This window comes from Triticum aestivum, chromosome 5A (assembly GCF_018294505.1).
Source record: "Triticum aestivum cultivar Chinese Spring chromosome 5A, IWGSC CS RefSeq v2.1, whole genome shotgun sequence".
In the NCBI taxonomy this organism is placed as follows: domain Eukaryota; kingdom Viridiplantae; phylum Streptophyta; class Magnoliopsida; order Poales; family Poaceae; genus Triticum; species Triticum aestivum.
In genome coordinates, this window is record NC_057806.1 from 307,890,188 (window position 1) to 307,912,042 (window position 21,855).

General features: G+C 46.1%; 1 protein-coding gene across 1 annotated transcript; it reads left to right on the forward strand.

Moving 5' to 3' along the window:
- Positions 1-18,493: 18,493 nt before the first annotated feature.
- On the forward strand, positions 18,494-21,782 carry LOC123103069 (calcium-binding protein CBP). The gene is made up of 5 exons (XM_044524559.1): positions 18,494-19,307; positions 20,658-20,704; positions 20,815-20,990; positions 21,388-21,406; positions 21,496-21,782. The coding sequence occupies exons 1-5, from the start codon at positions 18,653-18,655 to the stop codon at positions 21,598-21,600; spliced, it is 1,002 nt and encodes a 333-aa protein (XP_044380494.1). The 5' UTR covers positions 18,494-18,652; the 3' UTR covers positions 21,601-21,782.
- The last annotated feature ends 73 nt before the right edge of the window (positions 21,783-21,855 follow it).

The window sequence follows — 21,855 nt, forward strand, 5'->3', positions numbered from 1 at the left end:
CTTCGTCACCTCCATAAACGAGAAACATTTCCTTAGTCCTTTTCAGGTACTTCAGGATATTCTTGACCGCTGTCCAGTGTTCCATGCCGGGATTACTTTGGTACCTTCCTACCAAACTTACGGCAAGGTTTACATCAGGTCTGGTACACAGCATAGCATACATGATAGACCCTATGGCCGAGGCATAGGGGACGACACTCATCTTTTCTCTATCTTCTGCCGTGGTCGGGCATTGAGCCATGCTCAATCTCGTACCTTGCAATACAGGCAAGAACCCCTTCTTTGACTGATCCATTTTGAACTTCTTCAATATCTTGTCAAGGTACGTACTCTGTGAAAGACCAATGAGGCGTCTCGATCTATCTCTATAGATCTTGATGCCTAATATATAAGCAGCTTCTCCAAGGTCCTTCATTGAAAAACACTTGTTCAAGTAGGCCTTTATGCTTTCCAAGAATTCTATATCATTTCCCATCAACAGTATGTCATCCACATACAATATGAGAAATGCTACAGAGCTCCCACTCACTTTCTTGTAAATGCAGGCTTCTCCATAAGTCTGCATAAACCCAAACGCTTTGATCATCTCATCAAAGCGAATGTTCCAACTCCGAGATGCTTGCACCAGCCCATAAATCGAGCGTTGGAGCTTGCACACCTTGTCAGCATTCTTAGGATCGACAAAACCTTCCGGCTGCATCATATACAATTCTTCCTTAAGGAAACCATTAAGGAATGCCGTTTTGACGTCCATTTGCCATATCTCATAATCATAGAATGCGGCAATTGCTAACATGATTCGGACGGACTTCAGCTTCGCTACGGGTGAGAAAGTCTCATCGTAGTCAACCCCTTGAACTTGTCGATAACCCTTAGCGACAAGCCGAGCTTTATAGATGGTCACATTACCATCCGCGTCTGTCTTCTTCTTAAAGATCCATTTATTTTCTATGGCTCGCCGATCAACGGGCAAGTCAGTCAAAGTCCATACTTCGTTTTCATACATGGATCCTATCTCGGATTTCATGGCTTCCAGCCATTTGTCGGAATCCGGGCCCGCCATCGCTTCTTCATAGTTCGAAGGTTCACCGTTGTCTAACAACATGATTTCCAAGACAGGGTTGCCGTACCACTCTGGTGCGGAACGTGTCCTTGTGGACCTACGAAGTTCAGTAGCAACTTGATCTGAAGTTTCATGATCATCATCATCAACTTCCTCTCTAGTCGGTGCAGGCACCTCAGGAACATTTTCTTGAGCTGCGCCACTTACCGGTTCAAGAGGTAATACTTCATCAAGTTCTACCTTCCTCCCACTTATTTCTTTCGAGAGAAACTCTTTCTCTAGAAAGGACCCATTCTTGGCAACAAAGATCTTGCCTTCGGATCTGAGGTAGAAGGTATACCCAACAGTTTCTTTAGGGTATCCTATGAAGACGCATTTTTCCGACTTGGGTTCGAGCTTTTCAGGTTGAAGTTTCTTGACATAAGCATCGCATCCCCAAACTTTTAGAAACGACAGCTTAGGTTTCTTCCCAAACCATAATTCATACGGTGTCGTCTCAACGGATTTCGACGGAGCCCTATTTAAAGTGAATGCGGCAGTCTCTAAAGCATAGCCCCAAAATGATAGCGGTAAATCGGTAAGAGACATCATAGATCGCACCATATCTAATAGAGTGCGATTACGACGTTCGGACACACCATTACGCTGAGGTGTTCCAGGCGGCGTGAGTTGTGAAACTATTCCACATTTTCTTAAGTGTGTGCCAAATTCGTGACTCAAGTATTCTCCCCCACGATCTGATCGCAAGAACTTGATTTTCCTGTCACGTTGATTCTCAACCTCACTCTGAAATTCCTTGAACTTTTCAAAGGTCTCAGACTTGTGTTTCATTAAGTAGACATACCCATATCTACTCAAGTCATCAGTGAGGGTGAGAACATAACGATAGCCACCGCGAGCCTCAACACTCATTGGACCGCACACATCAGTATGTATGATTTCCAATAAGTTGGTTGCTCGCTCCATTGTTCCTGAGAACGGAGTCTTGGTCATTTTACCCATGAGGCATGGTTCGCACGTGTCAAATGATTCGTAATCAAGAGACTCTAAAAGTCCATCTGCATGGAGCTTCTTCATGCGTTTGACACCTATGTGACCAAGGCGGCAGTGCCACAAGTATGTGGGACTATCATTATCAACCTTACATCTTTTGGTATTCACACTATGAATATGTGTAGCATTACGCTCGAGATTCATTAAGAATAAACCATTCACCATCGGAGCATGACCATAAAACATATCTCTCATATAAATAGAACAACCATTATTCTCGGATTTAAATGAGTAGCCATCTCGAATTAAACGAGATCCTGATACAATGTTCATGCTCAAAGCTGGCACTAAATAACAATTATTGAGGTTTAAAACTAATCCCGTAGGTAAATGTAGAGGTAGCGTGCCGACGGCGATCACATCGACCTTGGAACCATTCCCGACGCGCATCGTCACCTCGTCCTTCGCCAGTCTCCGCTTATTCCGCAGCTCCTGCTTTGAGTTACAAATGTGAGCAACCGCACCGGTATCAAATACCCAGGAGCTACTACGAGTACTGGTAAGGTACACATCAATTACATGTATATCACATATACCTTTCGTGTTGCCGGCCTTCTTGTCCGCTAAGTATTTGGGGCAGTTCCGCTTCCAGTGACCACTTCCCTTGCAATAAAAACACTCAGTCTCGGGCTTGGGTCCATTCTTTGGCTTCTTCCCGGCAGCTTGCTTACCGGGCGCGGCAACTCCCTTGCCGTCCTTCTTGAAGTTCTTCTTACCCTTGCCTTTCTTGAACTTAGTGGTTTTATTCACCATCAACACTTGATGTTCCTTTTTGACTTCTACCTCTGCTGATTTCAGCATTGCAAATACTTCAGGAATGGTCTTTTCCATCCCCTGCATATTGAAGTTCATCACAAAGCTCTTGTAGCTCGGTGGAAGCGACTGAAGGATTCTGTCAATGACCGCGTCATCCGGGAGATTAACTCCCAGCTGAGTCAAGCGGTTATGCAACCCAGACATTTTGAGTATGTGCTCACTGACAGAACTATTTTCCTCCATCTTACAGCTGAAGAACTTGTCGGAGACTTCATATCTCTCGACCCGGGCATGAGCTTGGAAAACCATTTTCAGCTCTTCGAACATCTCATATGCTCCGTGTCTCTCAAAACGCTTTTGGAGCCCCGGTTCTAAGCTGTAAAGCATGCCGCACTGAACGAGGGAGTAATCATCAGCACGTGTCTGCCAAGCGTTCATAACGTCTTGGTTCTGTGGGACGGGTGCGTCACCTAGCGGTGCTTCTAGGACATAATCTTTCTTGGCAGCTATGAGGATGATCCTCAGGTTCCGGACCCAGTCCGTATAGTTGCTGCCATCGTCTTTCAGCTTGGTTTTCTCTAGGAACGCGTTGAAGTTGAGGACAACGTGGGCCATTTGATCTACAAGACATATTGTAAAGATTTTAGACTAAGTTCATGATAATTAAGTTCATCTAATCAAATTATTCAATGAACTCCCACTCAGATAGACATCCCTCCAGTCATCTAAGTATAACATGATCCGAGTTAACTAGGCCATGTCCGATCATCACGTGAGACGGACTAGTCAACATCGGTGAACATCTTCATGTTGATCGTATCTTCTATACGACTCATGCTCGACCTTTCGGTCTTCTGTGTTCCGAGGCCATGTCTGTACATGCTAGGCTCGTCAAGTCAACCTAAGTGTATTGCGTGTGTAAATCTGTCTTACACCCGTTGTATTCGAACGTTAGAATCTATCACACCCGATCATCACGTGGTGCTTCGAAACAACGAACCTTCGCAACGGTGCACAGTTAGGGGGAACACTTTCTTGAAATTATTATGAGGGATCATCTTATTTAAGCTACCGTCGTTCTAAGCAAATAAGATGTAAAACATGATAAACATCACATGCAATCAAATAGTGACATGATATGGCCAATATCATTTGCTCCTTTGATCTCCATCTTCGGGGCTCCATGATCATCGTTGTCACCGGCATGACACCATGATCTCCATCATCATGATCTCCATCATCGTGTCTTCTTGAAGTTGTCTCGTCATCTATTACTTCTACTACTATGGCTAACGCTTTAGCAATAAAGTAAAGTAATTACATGACGTTTATGTTGACACGCAGGTCATAAATAAATAAAGACAACTCCTATGGCTCCTGCCGGTTGTCATACTCATCGACATGCAAGTCGTGATTCCTATTACAAGAACATGATCAATCTCATACATCACATATATCATTCATCATTCATCACAACCTTTGGCCATATCACATCACAAAACACTTGCTGCAAAAACAAGTTAGACGTCCTCTAATTGTTGTTGCAAGTTTTTACGTGGCTGCTATAGGTTTCTAGCAAGAACGTTTCTTACCTACGCCAAAACCACAACGTGAATTGCCAATTTCTATTTACCCTTCATAAGGACCCTGTTCATCGAATCCGATCCGACTAAAGTGGGAGAGACAGACACCCGCCAGCCACCTTATGCAACTAGTGCATGTCAGTCGGTGGAACCGGTCTCACGTAAGCGTACGTGTAAGGTTGGTCCGGGCCGCTTCATCCCACGATGCCGCCGAATCAAGATAAGACTAGTAACGGCAAGCAAATTGACAATATCGACGCCCACAACTACTTTGTGTTCTACTCGTGCATAGTAACTACGCATAGACCTAGCTCATGATGCCACTGTTGGGGAACGTAGCAGAAATTAAAAAATTTCTACGCATCACCAAGATCAATCTATGGAGTATCTAGCAACGAGGGAAAGGAGTGCATCTACATACCCTTGTAGATCGCGAGCGGAAGCGTTCAAGTGAACGGGGATGATGGAGTCGTACTCGCCGTGATCCAAATCACCGATGACCAAGTGCCGAACGGACAGCACCTCCGCGTTCAACACACGTACGGTTGGGAAGACGTCTCCTCCTTCTTGATCCAGCAAGGGGGAAGGAGAGGTTGATGAAGATCCAGCAGCACGACGACGTGGTGGTGGATGCAGCAGTGATCGCAGCAGGGCTTCGCCGAGCTTCTACGAGAGGGAGAGGTGTAGCAGGGGAGAGGGAGGCGCCAAGGCTTGAGGTGTGCTGCCCTCCTCCCCCCTTTATATAGGCCCCCTAGGGGGGTGCGCCGGCCCTAGGAGATGGGATCTCCTAGGGGGGGCGGCGCCAAGGGGTGGAGTACCCCCCAAGGCAAGTGGAGGCGCCCCCTCCCCTAGGGTTCCCAACCCTAGGCGCATGGGGGCCCAAGGGGGGGGCGCACCAGCCCACTATGGGCTGGTTCCTCTCCCCACTTCAGCCCATGGGGCCCTCCGGGATGGGTGGCCCCACCCGGTGGACCCCCGGGACCCATCCGGTGGTCCCGGTACAATATCGGTGACTCGAAACTTTCCCGATGGCCGAAACTACACTTCCTATATATAATTCTTCACCTCCGGACAATTCCGGAACTCCTCGTGACGTCCGGGATCTCATCCGGGACTCCGAACAACTTTCGGGTTACTGCATACTAATATCTCTACAACCCTAGCGTCACCGAACCTTAAGTGTGTAGACCCTACGGGTTCGGGAGACACGCAGACATGACCGAGACGCCTCTCCGGTCAATAACCAACAGCGGGATCTGGATACCCATGTTGGCTCCCACATGCTCCTCGATGATCTCATCGGATGAACCACGATGTCGAGGACTCAATCAATCCCGTATTCAATTCCCTTTGTCAATCGGTACGTTACTTGCCCGAGACTCGATCGTCGGTATCCCAATACCTTGTTCAATCTCGTTACCGGCAAGTCACTTTACTCGTACCGTAATGCATGATCCCGTGATCAACCACTTGATCACATTGAGCTCATTATGATGATGCATTACCGAGTGGGCCCAGAGATACCTCTCCGTCATACGGAGTGACAAATCCCAGTCTCGATTCGTGCCAACCCAACAGACACTTTCGGAGATACCTGTAATGTACCTTTATAGTCACCCAGTTACGTTGTGACGTTTGGCACACCCAAGGCACTCCTACGGTATCCGGGAGTTGCACAATCTCATGGTCTAAGGAAATGATACTTGACATTCAGAAAAGCTACAGCAAACGAACTACATGATCTTGTGCTAGGCTTAGGATTGGGTCTTGTCCATCACATCATTCTCCTAATGATGTGATCCCGTTATCAATGACATCCAATGTCCATAGTCAAAAAACCATGACTATCTTTTGATCAACAAGCTAGTCAACTAGAGGCTCACTAGGGACGTGTTGTGGTCTATGTGTTCACACATGTATTACGATTTCCGGATAACACAATTATAGCATGAACAATAAACAATTATCATGACCAAAGAAATATAATAATAACCATTTTATTATTGCCTCTAGGGCATATTTCCAACATGCATGCATGTTTGAATACACAACATTGATCTGGCGCGTGTGTCAAAAATCATACAGTAGCTCTCCACATAGAGCGAGATCGGTTCATGATGGTGTCGTTGTACTAGCCACTTCGACTCGATGGGAGGGATTCATGCGTACACATGCATGTGTGTGTTCTCAAAGTGTATCATGCATGTCATCCTAGAGCAAAAATAATAATCCCCTCCTAAGTCAAATTAACCTCTCTTGTTGTCAGGCAAAAAGAAGTGATGGACCAAGCAGGCCCACAGATGGAAAGCATCGATATCGCTGATAATCGCTTAAGTGGGTGCGAGAGGACAACAACCACCGCTTTGCATGTGGGCCAAACATATATATGTTGAATACCCAAAATGCACAACTTTGATGTGCCACATGCCTCAAAACCGTAAACCATGCACCCACACAGAGCGAGGTTCATATCAAGCGTACTACATATGATGGTCCCCTTCCCCCCTCTTCACCGCATACTATATGCTCCTGCCATAATATATGTACAACCCAAAAGAATCATCATCGATGGTGAAATTAATTAACCTCTCCCGATGTAGGTCAAAGTGATGCATGCATGCATGCATGCATGCATCGACGATGGCCTCGTGGGCCCACAGATGGAAGCGTCACACGTGAGTGTCCTAGCTAGGATATATATGCATGTGGCCCAAAAATGTGTTATGTGATGTTTGAATAACCAATTTCACAATTTTGATGTGGCACGTGCCTCGGTAACCAAAAAGTCCTGACACTGAGTGAGGTGTACTTGTTCACGGACGCATACGTATAGTATATATGCTAGTCCCCTCCCACCTCTTCGACGCGTACTATATACCACCATAACACAAACAAAAAATATTCTACCTTGCTGGTCAAATTAACCTCACTGCCGGCTGTTCGTCAAAATGATGGACGACGACCTCGCGGGCCCACAGAAAGTGTCACACGCGAGTGTCGAGTGTCGTGTAGGACAACCATTGACTGCATGTGGCAAAACATTTATTTATGAAAGGGTTGTGTAATGTTTTAAATAACGATTTCACGACTCTGATGTGGCACCAGCCTGCCTAACAAAACGGCCAACCCACACGGTGGCTCACAACACGTAGTGTACTGCGAGCCACCCGCCATCTCCAGATGCACACCCCCCCACACACACCACGAATCCACCACAACTGCGATGCATGTTAAATTAATTATCCCGCGGTGAACATAAATGTTACCAAACGAGGGACGTTTTAATTTAAAAAATCACAGCAATCATTAAGACATTTTAGTACATTGATTGATTGATTTTCTATGGGTATAATGTGCAAAAATCAAATTTGAGCTACATGCACACGTGACAGTGCACCTAAATGGATTGCAAAAACACATGTGTCTCACTAGGTGCATGTTTACTCCCCGTGCAACAAATTACAAACATTGAGAATCTTGATTTTTAAATTCTAGTACATCCAAAACTTATTTGAAGTTCATGAAACTTATCGTGTTGTCATATGGACACCAATACAAAGTGGCATTGTACTTTTTTGTCAAATTTGAGACCAGTTTTGATGAATCTTTATCTAATTACAGACGGGAGATTATTAATAATTGGGAACCAATATCCCAACCGGATTATTTATTCGAACCGTAAGCATTAGACCAACAATGGATACGTGCCATGCTTCGGTTAAGCAATAAAGCGGCATCATTAATCATCCAAATAGAAAAACAATATATGTGCCGCCACGCGACCCGTGTGGCATGCGAGTAGGCGTGAGTTGACGGGACGCATGCGAGCAGTCTGCCGCGCAGGTAGACGGGGAGGCGTGCGTGCAGGTGTGTGAATTGACGGAGGCGTGCTCGCTACGCAGTGTCATCGGGAGGTGTGCGAGTAGCTGTGTGAAACTTTGATCGGCATGCCAGCATTCTGGTGCGTAGGCTCACTGGGAGGCGAGCCATCAGTTTGACCGCCGCCTGCCTCCCTCCCACAACTCCCACTACTTCATATTAATGGTGCGCCCTCCCCCATCCTCGCTACGCACACACAATCCTCCCTCTCCGCTTGCATCCTCGACACCGCTCTCAGTCCTCGAAGCCGTCAGTGTATGAGGATGCCGCCGAAGCGCCCCATCGGAGGGAGTGGTGACGTCGGGGCTGCTAAAGCACCGGAGCACGGCTTGGAGATGGAGACAAAGGTTGTCGTCACCGCCGGCGAGTTATCGCTGCACCCTGACGTCGTCGAGCTTCCATAGCCGGAGACAGAGTTCCACACCAACTCCGACAACCACTCCAGCGACGACTCCGACGACCACTCCGGCGACGACTCCAACGACCACTCCGGTGACGACTCCGACGACGACGGACAGCTGGTTAGTCATCTATACCCATTTATGTGTCAAATAGATCATAGGGTTTCTCTGGTTACTCCTGCATCCCCCTTTTTGGAATAGAAATCATATGGTTATGCTCTCCCAATCCATGAAATCTGAGTAAGTTTCATTAGATCCGTGTAGTGTATTGATTGTTTGAATGGTACATGAGATAAGTGATTAGTTGTTTCATCTGTGCAAATGATTTCTGCTAGTAATCCGACTAGGGTTAGTGTTCATGCTAATAATTCCTAGCCAGGACTTGACAATTGATTTTGAATGACCTACCTATGTTTGTGCCATTGTTTTCTTCAAGATCGGTATGTACATAGACGAATGTGCTTAAAAATCGAACCATAATCTCTGAATATGTATAAATAAATAGCCATAAATTCCTAATCCTACTTCACGGCATGTAATCAGTGATTTGATGCCAAATTTGTTTTACTATTTGTATAGGCGCTGTCTGACGATGTGGACAGCGAGGATGAAGATGCCCAGAGGAGGTACAAGAGGCGAATCCTAAGGGAGCTTTATGTGGGAATGCATAACAGGCGTATTAGGACATGGAACGAAGGCTATGGATGCCCATTTTGCCATCACAAGATTCATGACGCGTATTTAAGTGTTCTGGCGCATGCAAGAGGATGAGCCGTTGGCTCCTTCAAGCAGAAGTATTCTCGCAGGGTGGCACACGGCGCGTACGCCGAGTACCTGGAGAAGCTTCCGGATCGTGTCGGCCGCATGTGAGATGACATGTGGGATGGATCGAACTATGTACGCTTGAGTATGCTTAATGATGGTTGAACTATGTACTTATGGTTGAATTATGCTTATGTATGTATACGCTTATTATCTATGTCTGAGTATGTTAAATATTTCACCAAATTTTGGTAAAAATTACAACGGGGGACCAATAAACTAGGACGAAGGTAGTACGTCAATCACACACGGTTCCCAAAATTGGAACCGTGTGCAATGACTTTCATTTTTCCTGCTACGTCAATCACACACGGTTCGCTTGAGCAAACCGTCGCCCCCAAAATTCTTTGTGGGACAGAAAACCCTCACCACCCAATTCGAAAAAGAAAAAAAGAAAACCCTCACCATTCCCACATCACAAAAACCCTCACCCCACCCGCCACCCCCTCGGCCCCTCCTGTACGTTCCCTATTCACACCTGCACAAGCTCCTCCACGTCTATGCCATGGCACCACCTATTGCGGTGGTAAACACTTAGCTCGACGCGTGCCGCCGCCAGGCTGCTGGCAAAGTCCACCGCATTTTGCCACTTCTGCTTGCCGCCGCCTATCGCCATCGACTTTCTCGTCGCTGCTCGCGATCGACCTAGCTCCGCTCGGTTAGGGAATCTGCCGTACTGAGGGTTCTTTCTCATGGACCACAAGGTAACTAATTTAACGAGATATTATCTCATCTCTTATCCCAGTTCATCTGCCTCCTTTAATCACCCGGCAGAAATCACCGTGAATTCATTTTTATTCGAGCTGATTTGAGGGTTTTCTTTCATTCATAGAATATACAGTGCGCCGACACTTCAGGACTTGGCGACCGCCACCAGAGGTTCCATATCATCATACCAGATAACTTGAGGACGCGCGTGGTATGTTCAATCTCACCTTAAATCGGTTGGCATGGCCTACTTTCCTGAACATATTCTAAATATTGATACATTTGGATAAAAGATACCACATGCGCCATATACGTCAAAGAGGATCCCCCCCTCTTCTTTCTATATTAGGCAAATTAATGATGTATTGTTCTTTCGATTACTCTCATATTTCCATGACATCATGTTTATCCTATCTGTTTAATTATAGACTTTTGTTCTTCGATTTCAACTGTTGTACAGTTCTTTCAATTTGGGCCCATATTTGCATGTTACCATATTTTCTTTAACAATCCTATCATTTTCTGCAGGACATCCCTCGCTATGCAACAGATTATGTAATGCACAATTTTTCCCTTTACATACATCAAGGCTCCACAAATGTCATACTACACATAAACCATGGATTTACAATCGTTGCTACTATAAGACTTGGTGAATGTGGTGACTCCTATTTTGGCACTGGCTTTTGGAATAAAATTGCAAAGTTTTATGTACTGAAAGCTGGCACTAAAATTGCACTGCACATAGAAGGGCCTGGTCATGAGATATATGCTAACTTCCCCGACAAAATCATCCATCCAGACTTTGCTTGAAATAAGTTTTCTTTTCAACTATCTGCATATGTCGACTTACCCAGCAATGTCAAATGAATTGTGTAGTATTTAAGCAACCAATTGTTATTCCCTTTTCTTACTATATCCTTACCTAATAATTTCTGATTACCAATACACTTTTCTATTGCCCTGTTTTAACTAAATATTCCGTGTACTCCCATTTCTATCAGAAAGCGCCGCTGATAAGGAGACTCCAGAGGTGGAGAACGGGGCTGCCAACAAGCAAAGACGGGGCGAGCTAGAACCGCAAGCGACTCCAGTAGGCCTAGACTTAATCAGCAGCCTCCCTGATGATATGTTGAGAGTCATCATCTCCCTCCTCCCAATCAAATATGGGGTGCGGACAACCCTCCTTTCCCGGCGGTGGCGCCCCATATGGAACTCCAGCCCTCTCGACCTCATCGACATCCACGAGCTCTGCCATGGCTATCGCAAAAGCTTGGGTGCGTTCTCCAAGATCCTTGGCAGTCACCTTGGCCCAACCAAAGGCCTTAGAATGGGCAAGTTCCGTTCCAACGGCAAGGATCCGAGCCAAGCTTGATGATTGGTTCCGATCCCCCACCCTAGATCAGCTCAGGAGCTCACTTTTGATGATGGGCATATGCGGTCGCTGCCAACGTCCACACTCCGCCTCGCGCCCACGCTGCGCGTTGCGAAGTTCAGGAACTGCCATTTCCCACCCCTTAATGACGCGCCTGCTCTTATTCTACCACGATTGAAGCACCTCGAGCTCGTCGCCATCTGCCTCTCAAAGGGTGACATGGAACGCTTGCTCCGTGGCTGTACTGCACTCGAGTACCTTCGTCTTCAGGCGATCAATGGGTTGAGTACCTTCCACGTCACCTCCGTGACTCTTCGAACTATTTATGTATGTTGCTGGTTGATACGTCTCCAACATATCTATAATTTTTGATTGCTCCATGCTATATTATCTACTGTTTTGGACATTATTGGGCTTTATTATCCACTTTTATATTATTTTTGGGACTAACCTATTAACCGGAGGCCCAGCCAAGAATTGTTGTTTTTTTGCCTGTTTTAGGGTTTCGAAGAAAAGGAATATCGAACGGAGTCCAAACGGAATGAAACCTTCGGGAACGTGATTTTCTCAACGAACAAGACCCAGGAGACTTGGACCCTACGTCAAGACACAAAAGAGGAGTCCACGAGGTAGGGGGCGCACCTACCCCCCCCCCAGGCGCGCCCTCCACCCTCGTGGGGCCCCTGTTGCTCCACCGATGTACTCCTTCCTCCTATATATACCTACGTACCCCCAAACGATCAGATACGGAGCCAAAACCCTAATTCCACCGCCGCAACTTTCTGTATCCACGAGATCCCATCTTGGGGCTTGTTCCAGAGCTCCGCCGGAGGGGGCATCGATCATGGAGGGCTTCTACATCAACACCATAGCCTCTCCGATGAAGTGTGAGTAGTTCACCACAGACCTACGGGTCCATAGTTATTAGCTAGATGGCTTCTTCTCTCTTTTTGGATCTCAATACAATGTTCTCCCCCTCTCTTGTGGAGAACTATTCGATGTAATCTTCTTTTTGCGGTGTGTTTGTTGAGATCGATGAATTGTGGGTTTATGATCAAGTCTATCTATGAATAATATTTGAATCTTCTCTGAATTATTTTATGTATGATTGGTTATCTTTGCAAGTCTCTTCGAATTATCAGTTTGGTTTGGCCTAATAGATTGATCTTTCTTGCAATGGGAGAAGTGCTTAGCTTTGGGTTCAATCGTGCGGTGTCCTTTCCCAGTGACAGTAGGGGCAGCAAGGCACGTATTGTATTGTTGCCATCGAGGATAACAAGATGGGGTTTTCATCATATTGCATGAGTCTATCCCTCTACATCATGTCATATTGCTTAAGGTGTTACTCTATTTTTAACTTAATACTCTAGATGCATGCTGGATAACGATCGATGAGTGGAGTAATAGTAGTAGATGCAGGCAGGAGTCGGTCTACTTGTCTCAGATGTGATGCCTATATACATGATCATACCTAGATATTCTCATAACTATGCTCAATTCTGTCAATTGCTCAATAGTAATTTGTTCACCCACCGTAGAATACTTATGCTCCCAAGAGAAGCCACTAGTGAAACCTATGGCCCCCGGGCCTATCTTTATCATATTAGTCTCCTACTACTTAGTTATTTCCTTTGATTTTTTACTTTGCCTTTATTTTACCTTGCATCTTTATCACAAAAATACCAAAAATATTATCTTTATCATATCTATCAGATCTCACTCTCGTAAGTGGCCGTGTAGGGATTGACAACCCCTATTCGCATTGGTTGCGAGGATTTATTTGTTTTGTGCAGGTACGAGGGACTCGCGCGTAGCCTCCTACTGGATTGATACCTTGGTTCTCAAAAACCAAGGGAAATACTTACGCTACTTTGCTGCATCATCCCTTCCTCTTCGGGGAAAACTAACGCAGTGCTCAAGAGGTAGCACTGGTGCGGCAAGAAGACATCACAAAAGGTGGACCACGGTATGGTCATCCACAACACACTTGCACTTGAGAGATTACTTGTAGTTGATCAAGAAGGTCCAACAAGAATCAATGTCATTTATGTGCCAAAATTGACAGTGATGGGCTACTCGTCTGACAAATACTCCAAACTTGTTATTGGATCCACACCCGTTCAGGTACAACAGCCGCCTTCTACCTCTCGTTCTACAAATTAACATTATTTCCAATTTTGAAGATGTTTGTTCGTTTGTCATTTAGAAAATGATTCCGACAAGCTTGACCCCGAAACTGCGCACAGTGAAGGTCTTGGCACTAGAATCTATCGGGCCCGGCCTGGAGCAAGTTGTCAGTTTCCTGAGATGCTTTCCGTGCCTGGAGAAGCTATATATCAAGGTGATGTTCCTTTCCTGTTAAATGTTAACCATAAGGGAGTTCAATTTGTGACACCTTTTTCCAAGTTTACAATGACAATGTACTACAATTTCTCAAGGTTCTTTTGGAGGATTTCAGTACATACATGCCCCCCCCCATATTGGTTGCTTGATCCATATGGTTATATTCAATAAGCATTTCTCCTTTGGATTCATCTGTACTAGTTTTCTTAGGGAACTTCTCATCCACTCCAACCTCTTGTGAAGAAGGCTACATTTTTCTAGAATGTAATCAAATGCCCAAGTTAATCATGTCAGATCGAAGATGGCATGTTAGTGCATTTTACAAATCCTGCAAACCAAATAGCTAGTCCTATAGTAATGTTCAAAACTGCATGTAGGCACTAACACATTTTCTTCTTTTGCAAATAAGATTAGGCCCAGTGATGGATAATGTGATACAATATAACAATCACGTCGAATGCCTAGATCTGCATCTCTCAGAAATTACTTTGAACTCCTACCGAGGGACCTTACCGGAGATTATATTCGTCAGGTTTTTTGTTCTTAGAGCAAGGGTGCTAAAGGAAATGAGGTTTACCCTACATTTATTTCGCAAAAATGAATGGTTTGTTGATCAGCGTCGGCGCCTGCGGCAGAATGGAGTAGGCTCCAAAAATGCTGAATTTCATTTTGGAACTTCAGATGACAGAGTAATCGGAAGTCATCAGGTCAACCCCATACATGATTTCTCAGTGGCTGACCCCTTTGCAAAAATTGTGAGGTTTCGAAGCCAGACTTAGAAGCGGTGATATTAGTTTGAACCTCTCTGATATCCATGTTCAACGCATCAGCACGAGCATTTGCAGCTGATGAGCTGAATTTCATTTCTAATATCAATTTGAACCTTGTAATCTTCGAATTTGAGCCATATAACTTTGGAATTTGAACCTTGTAACATTTCGAGGTTTTGTGGTACAATCGTTGAAATGGCATCGTATGAGACTCGTATATTGCTAGCACTATTTTGACCTAAATATGCAATGGTCTTAGATTTTATTAACCATTCTTGAATCAGTTTACCTTGTCGATCTCAGAGCACACGATCTGTATAGCTAACTCGACTGCGATCTTCGACAATATTGCACACAGTTGAGCGCAGAATTAATTATCGCACTCGAGTTTCCATCATCACCCTTCTGTGTAACTTTGACCACGCCTGGGGTGCGGTATTGTCAAGCATGCACTGGATTCAGGAATCCTCCGCTATGAATGATGCGACAAGACGTGACGATTACAGGCCGGACGACCCCTATTTATTACAGCGGCCATTTAACCCTTGTGTCTCTTCAACCTTTCGATCGCGCCCCACCGTTGCAAGAAGCACACCCACCACGAGAAGTTCTTAGAGGGTATCCTGCGCGGCTCCAATGGCGCTCCGAGCGGCTGCCGACGACGAGCAGCAGTTCACCATGCGTGCCGTGGTGGACACCCACAAAAGGTTCATGGACCTCTCGGTGGTGTACACCAACGACCCGGTCTGGGTGGAGCACTCCATCCACATCATGGAGTTGTTGCTTGCCGCGGAGAAATACAAGGTGGTCGGGTTTGACCTCGAGTACACCTGCACTCGTGCCGGGTCTCGTCCCAAGGTCGCCGTCGCCCAGATATGCGTGCGCCACCACGTCCTCGTCTACCACTACTGCCTAGCCACAAGGCCTTGCGAGCGTTTTACCAGGTTTGTTAACAACCCTCACTACATGTTTGCTACGGTGGACATCACCAACGATGTAAAGGCGCTTGAGAATTCGGGCATCGCCTACCAAAATCTTGTCGACATCTAGGGCCAATACAAGATCTGGGGCAACAAGGAGCATGAGAAGGACTCACTGGTTCACCTCGCCGAGGCCATCATCGACCCCTACTACAGAGACATGAAGGATTCGTGCAACAAGGACAAGCGTGCCTGGCACTCGGCCTGGATGGAGAAACTCGACAAAGCTCACGTCGTGTACGCGGCCAAGGAGGCATACACGAGCTACGACATGTATAGGCGGATCGTTGACATGAGGAAGTCTCTCCTTTCCCAAAAAGGCCAGGGATCCAGCCGGAAGCAGAGCATATGGCAAGCGTCGTCGCAACAATAAGTAGATGATTAGATCCTCGTTTCTCCTACTTTAGTATGCATGTAATTGCTTTCTTTGATGTGTGGAAATGTTATGTGTGTAGTCACTTGTGTAATTGTATGCTTAATTTGGTTATGCAATGCTGTCTTTTTAAGTATATATGTTGATGCTGTAGACAGAGCATAGATGTTGTGCGGACAAAGAAAATCACATCGCACATGGACTAAACAATGGAACCCGCCGGTGATGTTTTCATCAATCACTCACAATTGTATACCAGCAATCGTTTGCTCACCACACACACGGCTTGTTAGCAGTAATCGTCCGTGTTGTTATCGTTCTTCGCACACATCTCCGATTACATACCTGATTGCTCGTATCACACACATCTTGTTCATTTGAACCGTTTATGTTCTCATGCCTCAACGCAAACAGTTCATCCGAGTGAACCGCATGCCGTATATCGCCTTGATCTGGCTGACCATTTCTTTTGTGTTGACTAATCACAAATAGTTCGTCCGAGTGAACCATATGATGTGTATCACACAGGCCTTCATCTGGCTTCCTGTTTATTTTGTTCCTCCTCATCGCAAACAGTTCATTGAACTGAACCGTATGCCCTTCATCGCACACGCAAATAAAACCTGAACCGTATTTGATGCATCCTTCATCGCAAATGTTTTATACATTTCTGACGGTTTTCATACAACACCGTTTGCGATTATTGCATCGCACACAGTTTCTCGAAGGGTCTCTGATCGTAGTGTCCCGTTAGCAGCATCCTGCAATAGTGATCTCTTCGCCGAACTAGTGCACCTATATAATTTGCCATTGTATTGGGTGTGTTGGGGACACAAGAGATTTCTTGTACTTGGTTGTAGGGTTGTTTGAGAGAGTCCATCTTCATCCTACACCTCCCACGGATTGATAAACCTTAGGTCATCCACTTGAGGGAAAATTGCTACTGTCCTACAAAACTCTGCGCTTGGAGGCCTAACACGAGTCTATAAGAATAAAGTTGCGTAGTAGCCATCACTCCTGTCGCAAACACTCGCCCTCGCCATGAAATTGGCGAGCTCCTCTTTCATGCCAGGAATTTCACCCGTTTCCAGCTCCTACTCGACGAGTCGGACGGACTAGACTTCCAAAATGCAATCTGGAACTCGCTCAGATCGACGGTGTCCTCGTTAGTGCCCTCCTCCCTTCGCATCAGCAAGATGCTCATCTTCTTCCACTCACACAAACTCTTGCTCGAGAAACTCTCACAGCCACCTTACTCTTCCATTTTGGTGGACATGCACCCGATTTCCGCGTTCGTTGCTTGACTGTAGTGGTTTTCGCTTTTGATGCCGCATCCACTCCCGTCGCAACTCTTCTTGCGGCATGCTCGCCAATCTCCTCACGACACTACTACACCAACATCTCCGACAAGCACCCATCCTTCAGCCGTGCCTCGCCTCAATAAAGAAACAACTATCATGACGGCATTCTTGGCGCCGCCCTCTGTATATGCATATATACTTGTACTTTGATCTCCGTCCATCTATTCTCTAGTCTTTAGGGTTTTAGTCTTGAACGTGACGGTCTCCCTCTACATCTATATATTGGCACTGGATGCCTGTGAATATATGCCTGTTGTATCCTATCATCTCTCTACACACAAGACATGGTCAGCATTGCCACTGCCACCGAGATAGGCCGAAGCAATGGAGTACAATCAAACGGATCGACAACCACGATCCGTCGGACGAAAAAACCATAAGTGATGGTCATATCGTCCATGGTAACCACACCATGACAGAGATATGAGCGATATAGATATCAAGATTTTGACATCGAGAACACGTATCTAAAAAGATAAAACAAAAAAAATTCTGAAAAAGTAATTGAATTACTCTTTCCATCCCAAAATGTGTCTTTGACTTTATTACGACATTGTACTAAAATTAAAGTTAGTACAAAATTGAGACATGTATTTTGGGTTCCTACTTGACAACTTGACAGGTCATCAACGTTTTTGTTTTCCTTGTCGACTAGGCCTCGTGTTCTCTCGCCGGCGGCTTGGTTGGATATCCATCCGTCCGCTGCCCACGTAGACGTCGGAGCACCAGCATGGCGAGAGAGACAGCGGGCCGTCTGAATTCGCAGCCCCTGGTACCGGCAGATCACCAGGAAGGAAAGACGAGAAGAAATGAAACCGCGTGCCTGCCCACCTGGACGCTTCCTGCCTGCCCACTGTACGTTACTTAACCCGGGACGTGTTTCCCAACCCGCCCAAAAAAACAAAAACTTACCGGAACGTGTCAGGGACGACGCGCCTGGCGCCGCGGTCACGCAATCCAAGATACGCATGGCCTGCGCGTGGTGACTTGTCGAGAGTCACCAAATCCACGCTGCCCGCTGCCCCGATCCCCCATCCTCATCGCATAAAAACTGGTGCGACCCGCACCTGCTGCCAGCCAGCCAGCCTTCACCGTTCGAAAAGCTTCCCCAAGGAATACCACCTCGCCGCGATTCCCCGCACCCACCCAATTCCCCGAGCCCCGCCGCCGCGCGATCGCCCGGCCATGTCCGGCTACCCCTACGGCGGCGCCGCAGGAGGAGGAGGAGGCTACGGGGCCCCTCCGCCCTACGGCTCCTCCCCCGCCCCCTCGGCCCCGCCCTACGGCGACAAGCCCCCCAAGGAAGGCAAGGCCTCCTCCCCCTACTACGCCTCCCCGCCCCAGACCTACGGCGCCAGCGGCGGCGGAGGCGGCTACGGGGCCCCGCCCTCGTCCCAGCCCCAGTCCTACGGGGGCGGTTACGGGGCCCCGCCCTCCTCCCAGCCCCAGTCCTACGGCGGCGGCGGCTACGGGGCCCCGCCCGCCGGCCAGCCCCAGTCCTACGGCGGCGGCGGAGGCTACGGTGCTCCGCCCGCGGGCCAGTCCTACGGCGCCCCGCCTCCCTCGTCGGCGCCCTACGGGGCCCCGCCCCCCGCGGCAGCGCCGTATGGGGCCGCTGGCGGCTACGGGAGCCCGTTCGCCGCGCTCGTGCCGTCGGCGTTCCCGCCGGGGACGGACCCCAACGTGGTGGCCTGCTTCCAGGCCGCCGACCGCGACGGCAGCGGGACCATCGACGACAAGGAGCTGCAGTCCGCGCTCTCCGGCTACAACCAGAGCTTCAGCCTCCGCACCGTCCACCTCCTCATGTACCTCTTCACCAACACCAACGTCCGCAGGATCGGTAATCACACTCCCCTCTACGCGCATCCTTCTTCCATTCTAGCACCCCCTCCGCTTTCCGTGTAGCTGCGATCTTGCGACTATTATTGTTTTTTTTTTCCTGTGGAGAAAGATTTCGGTACAACAGTGCACAACTTGGGCTCGTCTGGTATTTCAGTCTGTGAGCATGTGCCCTGCTGTTTGATACAGTTTGATCAAATAATGAGGCTCCTTCTGGGAAATCAATGATTGAGTTTATCACAAGGAAAACCACAATCATTTCCTTCCCTTAAGAAAAAAGAGAGCTGCATTTCCTAATACAAGTTCCTGTGAAATGTGAATTCTCTACATGCTATTTGAGACAGTAAATTCCCTATATCCTGTTTAACCTTGTTCATCATGGGAATGCTATTTTATGGTGATATAAGGGCACAACACTACACTCTAGGCAACAAGCTATCATGTGGCATCAAAAGGCTGGTCTTGTATGCAAGATAGAATGAGCACTTCTTGTTCATAAATTCGATATGTATTTTGTGTGATAGCCGATGTTCTAGTTGTAACACTAACAAGTTTGCAGTCACTGCTTTGGCCTTTACTCAAACTCTTAACGTATACATATATTCATAATAGTTTATAGACTACTAGATTTGAAAATATTTTCTCCGTGGCTATGGTGTTTAGACTTCACCAGCATGCATATGAAGAATAAAATACTATTAAGAATCATTACCAGATGATACTTATATCCGATGACACTTGAAATAGTATGAGCTACTGCATATTATGCTGCCAGTAGTAAAAAAAACGGATGTTGATTAAAAAGGACCAGTAGGAATCCCTGAGAAAAATATATATTATGTATAACATCTAAGTGAAAGTTTAATTTATCTTGGGATGCCTTTCAAGTTAGACCTGTGCAAATGTTGTCCTACCCGTCAAGCCTTTTTTTTCTGTTTGCGATGAAACTCTGATGTGTCGGCAATTTATTGCAGGATGGATCCACTTGGTATGTAAGTCAACTGGGGTTTAGAGTTGACCTAACTTTGGCACAGTTTGAATTTGTGGCCTGATGCTCTCCCTTTACGCTTGATTTTGGTAGCAAGTTTTTTTAGATTCCTGTTGAGTTAGAAAAATCTTATCTCGTGTTTTTTTTCTTTGGGTGTTTTCCTTTTCTGTGTGGAGCTTCCACAATTACTTCTTAACTACTTGATCGATCTGAACTCTAATATCAGTACCGTCTTTCACATTCCAGTAGTAGAATTGATCTGATTTTTTTGGGCTGAAACTTCGAATTCAGCATTGCCCATCTATTTCAGCTCTTTCTCGTTGACCTCTCTCAGTTTTTAATTTGTGCCTCTGATTCTTGCAGGGCCCAAGGAGTTTACTTCTGTTTTTTACAGTCTTCAGAATTGGAGGGTGAGTGGCTATGGCTTCAAGTTTTCTTTACTTATTTGTGCGGACTAATCAGCTGATCTAATGAAATACTTACTAACCATGCCTGTCCATTTCCTATTGTTTTTGTGCAGTCCATATTCGAGAGGTTTGACCGTGACCGAAGTGGTAAAATTGATGCATCGGAGCTGCGTGATGCTCTTCTCAGTCTGGGTTATTCAGTTTCTCCAACTGTGCTAGACTTGCTCGTGTCTAAATTCGACAAGACTGGGGGCATGAGCAAAGCAGTTGAATATGATAACTTTATTGAGTAAGATTACTCTCCTTCAATTTAATTTGGCTAATTATTCCAGATAAACAGCACAAGCTTTTATAATATCCAATCTCTGATAACATCTAGGGACTTCAACTTTATTTGTTCATATAATGGTGGAATCACATATCTCTATGGTGCAATTATTAGTCAATTGTCTGTAACTTGCTGGCACTTCTATTATGTCATGAACTCAAATTGTTGAGTTGGTTTCTTCTGTTTTATGAATTAAAGATGCGCCCAACTGTTCTGAAGCTTCAAAAATGAAAAAATGGCTGTCCATCTGTTGGGCTCTATTTCTGCTTGGTTTTGTGAAATACATTTTGATAAGTTCAGTTTGGTTTATAACAGTCCTAACTCTTTTGTTTGTTTGTTTGTTTGTTTGTCTATGCAGGTGTTGCCTTACAGTCAAGGTATTTCCCATCATCATTGTATATACTACACAAACAAACACATTAATGTTCTGTACTTCACCGCACTAATTGGTTTCATACTTCTGTAGGGTCTGACTGAGAAGTTCAAGGAGAAGGACACAGCTTATTCCGGGTCTGCAACTTTCAGTTACGAGGCATTCATGTTGACTGTGCTCCCTTTCATCATCGCATGATGACTCCGCAGTTCAATACAAAGACTGAGCTTTGAGTGTGTTGTTCCATGTGTCGAAACGTTTTTCCATCGGAGGTGTAGTTTGTCTGAATTCGAGTGATGTTGCTGCGTTCCTGATAAGGTGATACCCTGGAGATTGGAAACTGCCTATGGATGGTTTGGAACTCTGAAAATGCTGCCGCATATGCTTGCTCTCTTTCTTCGCTGAAAGTTGTCATTTTCAGTGAGATTGGGTTCTGATCATATTTTATTTCCC

Excerpts from the sequence above, each read along its gene's own strand:
- LOC123103069 (XM_044524559.1), top strand. The coding sequence starts at position 18,653 with ATGTCCGGCTACCCCTACGGCGGCGCCGCAGGAGGAGGAGGAGGCTAC. Across the intron at positions 19,308-20,657 it reads CACCAACGTCCGCAGGATCG|GGCCCAAGGAGTTTACTTCT; the intron begins GTAATCACACTC and ends TGATTCTTGCAG. Across the intron at positions 20,705-20,814 it reads ACAGTCTTCAGAATTGGAGG|TCCATATTCGAGAGGTTTGA; the intron begins GTGAGTGGCTAT and ends GTTTTTGTGCAG.